Genomic DNA, 9731 nt, shown 5'->3' on the forward strand with positions numbered 1-9731 from the left:
TTACGCTGCCAAAATATTTGTCTAAAAGTTCCACATAACGATGAATTATTTCTAGTGTAATCAACTCGTTATCCTGATCTTCGATTGCACAACAGAAGTAGAGGCTTGCATACCTGCAAAAAGCACACACACGAAAATTACGATTAAAGACAGAATTTTAATTCATGTACCGGCCATGGCACACAAAAATAAGTGTATCTCTTGCAAAACAGTGTTTCCGCGTGATGGGTTTTTGACTATTTTAGTTTTGATACAACTTTATTGTATTTTTGTATACATGAAGAGGAGCAAAGATTTGTTTCCTTTGCAGAACGGCAAACTACAAATAACTAATTTGGCAGATTTAATATCCCATACTGATTACAGAAAAGCACATCTGTGCATCCTACAATTGGTCACATTCCTGTGAGTCAGAACTGGCTTTAAACAGCAATGATTGATGCCGAAATTGGCAGAGAAAACATACATAAAATGTAGGCAGTCAGTAGCATTTAGAACAATTCGCTGATAGTTTAAATGTGTTATCACCAAGTCGACCACATCAAATTACATGTGACAAATCCAAGTCGTAATTTGCCACAATGCTGTCTCAGTGAATGATGGACACCTGCAATGCCAGCAGTAGTTACTGACAAATGTGTATTTAAATCGAGGCACACAAAGTTAGTTCTCGCTATTCATCAGTTCATAACGTCCTACGTAGCTGTTGCTCCTTCAGCAAGTAAACTGCTTTATAATACATCAAGTTTTTCAAATATGGGGGCAGATTTATATCGGACTTGCGCCACTTTTACGCCGCAGTTGCGTCACTTTTGTGACACAGCGGCGGCGTAAACCCTGCGCCATGTTGCGCCCCATTTACAACGTGACGCATCTAGGGAGATGCGTCACGTTGTAAAGCTTGCGCCACATGTGGGCACACCTGCACGGGGGGGGGGGGCGTACCGGCGCAGGAACGCCTCCGAAAAGTGGCTGAGTGAAATCTACAAGATTTCACTCAGTCACTTTTCCGGCCATGCTGGGTCAAAACCCTGCGCCTGCTTGAAGCAGGCGTAAGGATTGACGCAGCATTGTAACGATAGGGCACCCCCGAGCCTTGCTGGAGCTGCGTCGCGCTTGCGACGCAACTCCAGCAATGCGCCAACCTTCCGCCATCAGATGCGTCACGCATCGGTTTATCCTTGCGCCACGATGCGCTGCATTGTAAATGCGGCGCATCTATCGTGGCGCAAGGGTAAACTTTCGTGACGCATCTTTCCTGGCGCATCCCTGCTGATTTGCAGGGATGCGCCAGGAAACATAAATCTGCCCCCATGGTGTTTACACATTTTGCCTGCAAAGTCTTAAACCAGAGGATGTCGCAACAGTGTAGCAAAATAATGTACGAACAAGGTGCTTTGGATAAAGGCCAGAGAAAACTAGGAGTTGAATCATTTGTAACAGAAAACAATTAGCAGATTGGGCATGTCGAAACACAAAATAAGACCGACTGTGCAATTAGAACCACTTGAGGTAATCCAACTGAGAAGGCAGCACAGAGCCCGAATTAATTCCTGTCTAGGATCACGAGACTAACCCAGCGCTCAGTCACAATTGTTCAGCTGCTAAGTTATATTTGGTTCTAACTTTCTACCAGGCTGCCAGTGTGCCACAAATCTGATTCAGCTTCCATTTTTCCCCATCCTGTGCAACCCTCTTGTCACAATACAATGGTGGGGTGTAGGCATCGTTCCTGAGAAGTAGAATGCACCATCAATTTGACTGACTGAAGGAGCATTTCATAAACATAAGACTTTAGAATTATGTTCACAGCAGTACGAGTCGAAAATGTTGCATTGCACAACATTTCGTGTGTGGGCAGACTGGTGAACAGGAAGGTAAGCAAGCCGGTGTCAGATGTCTGACAATAAAGACCAGTTAAACAGGCAATCTCAAAAGGCCACCCATCCCCTTGCAGCAAACAGACAGCGGCCAATCAACAAATAAAAGTCCATGACCAAAGAGAAGACTACTGAAATGCAAACAAGGGTTGCACTAAGCACACCGAATGGCTACACATACACCAGACCTGGACCATGCATCAAGAAAAGTAAGGAGGGCTTTATGGCTGGGTGGACCATTCAGATTCAGCAGAACCATGGGGCATATCTACAAGGCGGGGATAGAAAATTATCGCTGCTTTTGCGGACGTTTTCGGTCGAAAAGCGGCGATACTTATCGCCTAATTAGCAAGGTCACGCTAACGCGTGAAACCTTGCATTAGCGCACAAATTCCTAACGCCCAGCTTTGCATCTCTAATGAGATGCAAAGTGGGAGTTCCTGACCTGACAGGAGAAAAGTCGCTAAGCGACATTTCTCCTATCATCAAGCGAAACATAGCTGCAAGAAAAGTAGCGATAACCCCGGTTATCGCTACTTTCCTTACACCTGCTTCAGGACTGACTTAGCCATGATATCCTATGGAAGGTGGATATCATGGCTAAGTTTGGGAAGCCCTATCAACAAGCTAACGCCACATTTCGTGAGATTATCGCTGGGTTTCCAGCGACAATCTCACGTTAGGCAGTTAGCGTTAGGATTTTTATCGCTTTTGAGATAAGCGTTGCTAATAGCACGCTATCTCAGCGATAAAAATCCACGTTAGCCGGCGATAATTATCCTAGCGCTAAGTGCGCTTAGCGATAATTATCGCCAGTTGTTGCTGATATGCCCCCACCGTTGCCCTTTAAAAAAACAGAAACAAAGATGTCTCAACCACTGATTGAAAACACAATGAACTACCTCAACTGCAAATACTGGAGTGCCAACAAGGATTTTGTGGCAAAGGTCAGTTTCTCAGAAACCATCTTGGGGGCCTATTATCAAGACAGGCGATTAAATTATCGCCGCTTTAGCGGCAGAAAACTGCCGCTAAAACGGCGATAATGGGCTTGATAATATGCTCTATGGAATTTAAATTGAAGCTTAGGTTAGATGTCCTTTACATCTAACCTGGGCTTCAATTGGAATTCCATAGAGCATATTATCAAGCCCATTAACGCCGTTTTAGCGGCAGTTTTCTGCCGCTAAAGCGGCGATAATTTTATCGCCTGTCTTGATAATATGCCCCAAAGTAAGTCACAGGTCTTGTACATTAACTTCTAACAAGGTACGCAGTGCAGTGTCTTGAATATAATAGACAACACAGGTGCCAGAGAGAACTGAGCACACCCACCATTATCAAAAACCGAATCTCACTACAGCATTCCAGACTTAATAGCTTCAATTATAGTTTCATGTCTCAAACTCTTGGTATAATCAAACAAGAAAGGATACTTTTTTTTTATTGAATTCAGTTATTTGTGTGTGTGTGGTTTGGAGACTGTGAAATTGAATTTGCTCCTCTTCAGACTTTCCACTACACCTTTAACTCATATTCTTAGAACATGGGGGCACATCAACAAGGGCTGGCGAAGTAATTATCATGCTTTATCGTCCGTTTTTGGGCGAAAAGCGGCGATAATTATATTTCATTATTTACAAGGACACGCTATCACGTGTTTCCTTGATTCAGCTCCTGTTTAGTTCACGCCTCGCATCTCTAATGAGATGCAAAGTAGGCGTTCCCTGCAAAAACTAAGGGAAAATGATGTCCAACTGCCCTACTCCGTATTTACAATACGGCCCAGGACACCCAAAGCGATGTAAAATACAGAGTTAACCGCTGTTATCGCCGGTAGTTTAAGTCTGCTATTTTTCATGACTACCCTATCTAGGGAATGGGAGGTGGATTCAGTGGCTGAATCCACATCTCCTTATCATCAAGGTTTCTTCTATCGTTATGGGAATATCGCTGGTTTAACAGCAATATTCCAACATAACGCCACTTTTGATGTAAAATGTATCGCCCTGGAGTAACACGTTGTTAATAACGCGTTATCCGGGCGATAAATTACAGCGATAGGCAGCGATAAATATAAAAGGGCTAAGCGCGCTTTGCGATATTTATCGCCGTGTGTTGCTGATATGCTCCTTATTTACAAATGTATTTAGCGCTCAAATAAAAGCTAGTTTATTCTTTCCAACGTAAAACACAACTGAAAGACCGCAGGAGATAAGCGGCAGCTACTCTTGAAAAGGAATTTTAGGACTATATGACAAATACCCATGTATTTTAAAAGACACCTATTCAACATCTAAATGTGACCACTGGCCCAATTACTCAAGCAACATCAGCTGAAATTTCGGATATATGCAGATAATGCACAAATCAATCTTAGCCTGGAAAAGGCGGTTGGAATGCACAACAAAATCAATAAGAGCCTTGTCACTTAAACACTGAATAAGGGAGAACTTATTAAATTGTAATGCAACAAACTATTTCAATACCCAATTTTGCTGGGAACAGCACATCCTGCCACGTAAGAAATCTGACATACAATAATTAACCATTCTGCCCAAAACTCCATCAGCACAGTTGTCATAGGGACCAATGTGTAGCTGTATTATAATTCACTGGAACCACAGGTTGGAGCGGACACAGTTGCTTATATTGGCGATAAACTGGGCTGATGCCTCTCAAATTATCTGAATAGGAAGTTTGGAGACTGCAAAATCTATCCTTAATCTGAAGAAAATTTTTACCACATTAATTCTTCACTAAAGACCAATTCATTGGCTATCGGTGGCTTCACTGATCAAGTATAAGCATTGTGCACAAAGAATAAAGAGTTCTCAAAAGGGGTCTGGGATAGCAGCATATGCCAACATACCATTGTGTTCTGAAACACTCTTAATCCATCGATCTTACTAAACTCTCTCACCTCTCGAAAAAGATGCTGAAAACTAATCTATTAAAAGAATCGACCTTTTGAACTGTGATTTTATGACAGAGTACTAGTGATACGGTTGGGACAGAGCCACGGTGTAAGAACTCATCCGCACCCTTCACTACACATGCTAGGCTAATGGCCGCCAGGTATCTACCCCAATCACAGCTACATCAACCAATATGGACATGCCAGGGAGGCCTCCTTCATGAACCAATATCCACATGTACCTTAGCACTTTCACCTTTTTATAATTTTCTTTAACCAACTGCATTCAGAAGTTTTTGTGGTACTACAGAAAAGAAAAAAAAACTAAATATTCATGCAGTAATTACCTCAAATTAAAAAAATTTAGTAATAAAAATGCAATAGTACTTATTTTTCCATAGTGTTTGTGACTAAGGCCCAGTGGCTTTACAGAATTAGGTATAACAAGTATTACTATTATCTAGCTAGTTGGAACTTACTTTGCCCACCTTGGAAGAAAATGCAAGCTGGCACTTTTCAGAATGTGAACCCATGCCCCCAATGGTTTACACCCATTCCTGTGTGCAATACCCACCTTCCACTAAACTTTCTTACCCGCGGATCAGTGTTATAAATCAGCTAACCATGCATTAAAGAGTGAATGACAGTTTAGAAAGGGGAGTCAAAGCATGATGTAAAAATCTCAATGGAAAACAAAACTGCTTGTAAACCTGTCAATGACTAGTGAGCTTTGCCTCGGTGAAGACCCTGACGATATTAAATGTCAGCACCATATCTGCGCCAAGTAAAGGCTGATTATTTTCTATAAACCCAAGTACGGAGTTTTTTTGCTTTACTACTTTGAAAGTGACCTTTGACTGGTGAAGTAGTCACCACTACACTTCCTTGTGCTAAATCTGCATCACTGCTAAAGCCACCAAGTATCTTGGAGAGAGGAACGGCAAATTACTATATGGACTTGCCCCAAAAAGAAGGCAGCCTTTTTGTCCCAAGATAAAAATATACCCTATTTTCACTAAACTTGTGCGTACTTCTAAAGCATAACCCTAGATGGGAACCAACAGAGCTCTGTATGTACGCGGGCTGGTTCCTTGCAAGAATATATTACATAGTCAGGGAGAACAACATGTACAACGCGGTCATTACACCGTGGTATGTTTACATCGCGGGAGTTACAACGACTCGCTCTGGATGGCGCTCTAAACTAAAGAATAGTATGATTTACTATTCCAACACCTGTTGGCTAAAGTTGGAATAGTAAATCATACTATTCCTAAGTCCAGCATAAGTCGTTGTAAAGACTTGCATTGTAACAAACACGATGTAAAAACCGCGTTGTGAATGTATGCATTGTAACGTCATACATTCGCCATGGCAGAAGTTACCTGGGCTGACAGTTTCACCAAAATTTGAATCTTTATGCAACACTAACTACTCAGCTCCATTTTTTGTTAGGTGTAATGTGACCCACAATCATGGGAGATAGCAATAAAAAAACTGGATATCCAGAAACAGCCCACGTGTTACCTTCTGAACAGCTCTGTACATGGTCTTCATTAACAAAATAAAGCTTGATGTGTTACTGTAAAGATAATAAAAAAGAAGGGGGCTCCATTTCCTGTGCCTACAAGTCTTTAACTGTGTAGACAATTCTTAAACACTTTGAAGTAAGGACATTCAAGCAGAAAAATGTAAACAATACCACAGGAACCAATAGACATTTCAGATGATGTAGCCGAATCCTACAGGATGTGCCCAACAGGTCACAATGCACATCTAACAATATTGCATAGTCGAAAGATCTTATACCTTCCTAATTTGCAATATTAATCAATTTGAAACAATCATTTGGTTACTCTGGTATTTTTGGCAGCGAAAGCATTACTTTGGTTTTCTCTCCCTTAACCCAAGACAGTCTGATGCAGCTTTAAAAATGAGGCGCCAATTACCTTTTATATACAATTTTTAAGTCTCTCCATTCCAAAAAACTGCACATTTTAGGCTTGCGGGCTAATACGGTCTGCACCAGCTCCCGGGTGATCTTTTTCTTCTCTTTATCTGACAATGGCACATACCATTTCTGGAGCCGCAGCTTGCCTTGCCGGCTGAAAAGCAGCATGAACTGCATCTGATCAGTGAAACAAAAAGTGAGAGATCAACACATTTTGGTAAAGACAAATAAGGATGGTTTGTATTTCTGTCCATTGATTTACAGAGATTGTCAAACTGAAATGGTGCAACGAGGTTACATCAAGTCATACCTAGGAACCTTAAAATGAATAATTAACAAAAAAGAATATTAGTGAGGAGTGAGACATCACAAAATTATTAAAGGTGCTACACTGTACCTTAAACATCTAATAAAATCCTGGGGTATGTATGATGCACTCTGTTCACCTGACTGGCAGTGAAGGATATTGAGATAGGAGAATCTTCTGTTTGAAGGAGGTGATTTTTTAATCCCAATTTTAAGGTGCTCAGGGAGATAAAACCCATTCATTTAATAGGAAGAGCGCAACATAGGTGTATTGGGAGGAGGGAACGTTACCAGACTTCAGCCTGAATGGTAAAGGAGATTTACAGTGGTGAGGAAACATTAGGTTTGCGGGTCAATTGGACGGGCTGGGATGTAACAGGTGATGCAATTAGTGGATTCTTCTTCCAGTAAACATAGCAAAATGTAATGGCTGTAAGAACTAGGTGGAAGTAATGGTGTAAACGTGGAGACTTCCAAGTAGAGCGACTGTTAGTTCCAGAAACTTAAGCAAACAGAAGAGTGAGCTTCTTCATTTCTCACACTTCCTGTCAAAGTGCCTCAAATTAGATCCAACTGGTAAGCGAAGAAATCAAACTTCGGGCTCCACATCTTCGAACTTTACATCTTCAACCTCTATGCCGACATTTCCAGCAGGACAGTGATGCATAATGCAGAACTCGTTTTGAAGTACATAACAAAAAAAAGGAGGTATGAAGCAATCAAAAGAATAGCAAAAAATTGACACGGAAATACTCGGAGTGAAAGCCAATGTGGAAATGACAGCATTAGATAGTGTGCAGACAGTGTGTAGCATTCACCAAAACAATTAGAAGTTAGGGAGGATGGTTGGGGCAAAAAGAGGACATTGCATTTGGAAAAGTAGAACTGAAATGCTTAAAGTTTAAAGCTTTTACGACAAGGAAATATAAAGTAACGATATACTGTTATTAAGTATGGAGAAAAACAGAAGAGGTTAAGATAATGGAACAGATTGGCAGGTGAGCAACACTCCGGGTAGTGTGATGAGAGCCTAGTTTCAACAGTTGCATGAACTCATATTCATTAGACACCCCCGTTTTTGGGTTGAGGTGAGAGCAAAATGTTTGGTCAATCACCGATTTTCACAACCTGCATAAACAGTGCTCAACTAATGATAGAGAAGTCTCGAATCATGCTGGCTGGGATTGTTTTTCTTGATAGGGCTGCTGGGGTATTATTTTATGTATGTCGGGACGGTGAGGAGGAATATACATATCAAAAAGTAAAAATGTCCCCTTAGAAAGGCAGCGGCAAGGTATGCAAAATAAAGTTTTAGTGAAACGATTAAAGCAGCAGCAGCCGCCGCCTTTACAATATATCTGAGCAGTACTGTCCACTCGTTTCACCTCAATAATTCTCCCTCGAAGCAAGATGCTCAAGGTAACAAAGGAAAAAGCATGATACAAGGATCTACCTACAAATCCTGTGCAAAGCAAGATAAGTGCGGTAGATCACTGAGCAAAGCACACACCCTGTTGTTCAACCAAGCACTGAAGCTTTCTATCCATATCAGCTTCTCCACTAACCTTTGGTGCTTCTCCTCCACTGACCATTGACGGACGGAGACCGCGACTGCGGCTGACGGACTGCGACTGCGACTGACTAGAAAGAGAAGGCGGTGCTGACGAAGAGAGGCGAGGACGCGCTGACGTCACACGCAGAGATGGCGGAGCGGAAGCTTAAAATACCGCTGCCTGCTACCAGTCTGTTTGTGTCTGTCCGTCTGTCTATACCTCTCCGAGATGTTATGGAATGTGCGAAGAGGTTCAGAAATGCTGTTTTAAGCGGAGGCGCAACTAGAGCCAAATTTCGGGGGGTGGGGGCTGAATCTTTAAGCAATAGGCAGAGTGGAGCTGATTTCGGAGGGCGGGGGGGGGGGGGGGGGCTGAATCTTTAAGCAATAGGCAGAGTGGATGTCTAGGAATGCGCGAAGAGGTTCAGAAATACTGGGGCATATTATCAAGGATGGCGTTAAAAATTATCGCTGCTTCAGCGGCAGAAAACTGCCGGTAAAGCGGCGATAAGGGGCTTGATAATATGCTCTTTGGAATTCCCATAGAAGCCCATGTTCTGGTGTGAACATGGGTTTCTATGGGAATTCTCCAGAGCATATTATCAAGCCCCCTTATTGCCGGTTTAGCGGCAGTTTTCTGCCTCTAAACCAGCGATAATGTTAACGCCGTCCTTGTTAATATGCCCCACTGTTTTAAGCAGAGGCGCAACTAGAGCCAAGTTTCGGAGGGGGCTAAGAAAAAATTTCGGGGGGGGGGGGGGGCTGAATCTAAGCAATTGGCAGAGTGGAGCTGATTTCGGGGGGGGGGGGCTGAATCTAAGCAATAGGCAGAGTGGAGCTGCAGGGGCTCTTAGAAGGGGTGAAACAACAGCAAGACCTCATTAACATGCAAATGGTCTTTTAAAGACCTGTGAAGTGCTCGGGTGCAGCTGTGTGTGTGCCTGGGAAGCTGTCACATCCCTTGGCTGCCACACACGACGGGCGGGGGGGGGGGGGGGGGCTGAAGCCCTTTGAGTCCAATGGGTGTTGCGCGCCTGGTTTTAAGCAATATGTTTAACTGTATTTTTGTAATATAACATATGCAGATGTGAAAGGAAAATGCTTGTTTCACGAATTCTTTGGGTT

The 9731-nt window shown here is 42.6% G+C and overlaps 1 protein-coding gene across 4 annotated transcripts in view; it reads right to left on the bottom strand.

The window, feature by feature from the left end:
* AP1S2 (adaptor related protein complex 1 subunit sigma 2) overlaps window positions 1-8738 on the bottom strand; it is a 116173-nt gene extending 107435 nt beyond the window's left edge. For all 4 annotated transcript variants that reach the window (XR_014967785.1, XR_014967786.1, XM_085622223.1 and 1 more), the window contains exons 1-3: window positions 8620-8738; window positions 6747-6925; window positions 5-113 (exon numbers count right to left, since the gene is read on the bottom strand). Coding sequence is in view for 2 of the 4 variants with exons in the window: in XM_085622223.1 (XP_085478349.1) it covers window positions 5-113; window positions 6747-6925; window positions 8620-8646 (315 nt within the window). In the remaining 2 variants the exon portion in view is untranslated. The remainder of the gene's footprint in view (window positions 1-4; window positions 114-6746; window positions 6926-8619) is intronic.
* Window positions 8739-9731: the final 993 nt, after the last annotated feature.

This window comes from Triturus cristatus, chromosome 8, assembly GCF_964204655.1.
Source record: "Triturus cristatus chromosome 8, aTriCri1.1, whole genome shotgun sequence".
Lineage (NCBI taxonomy): Eukaryota > Metazoa > Chordata > Amphibia > Caudata > Salamandridae > Triturus > Triturus cristatus.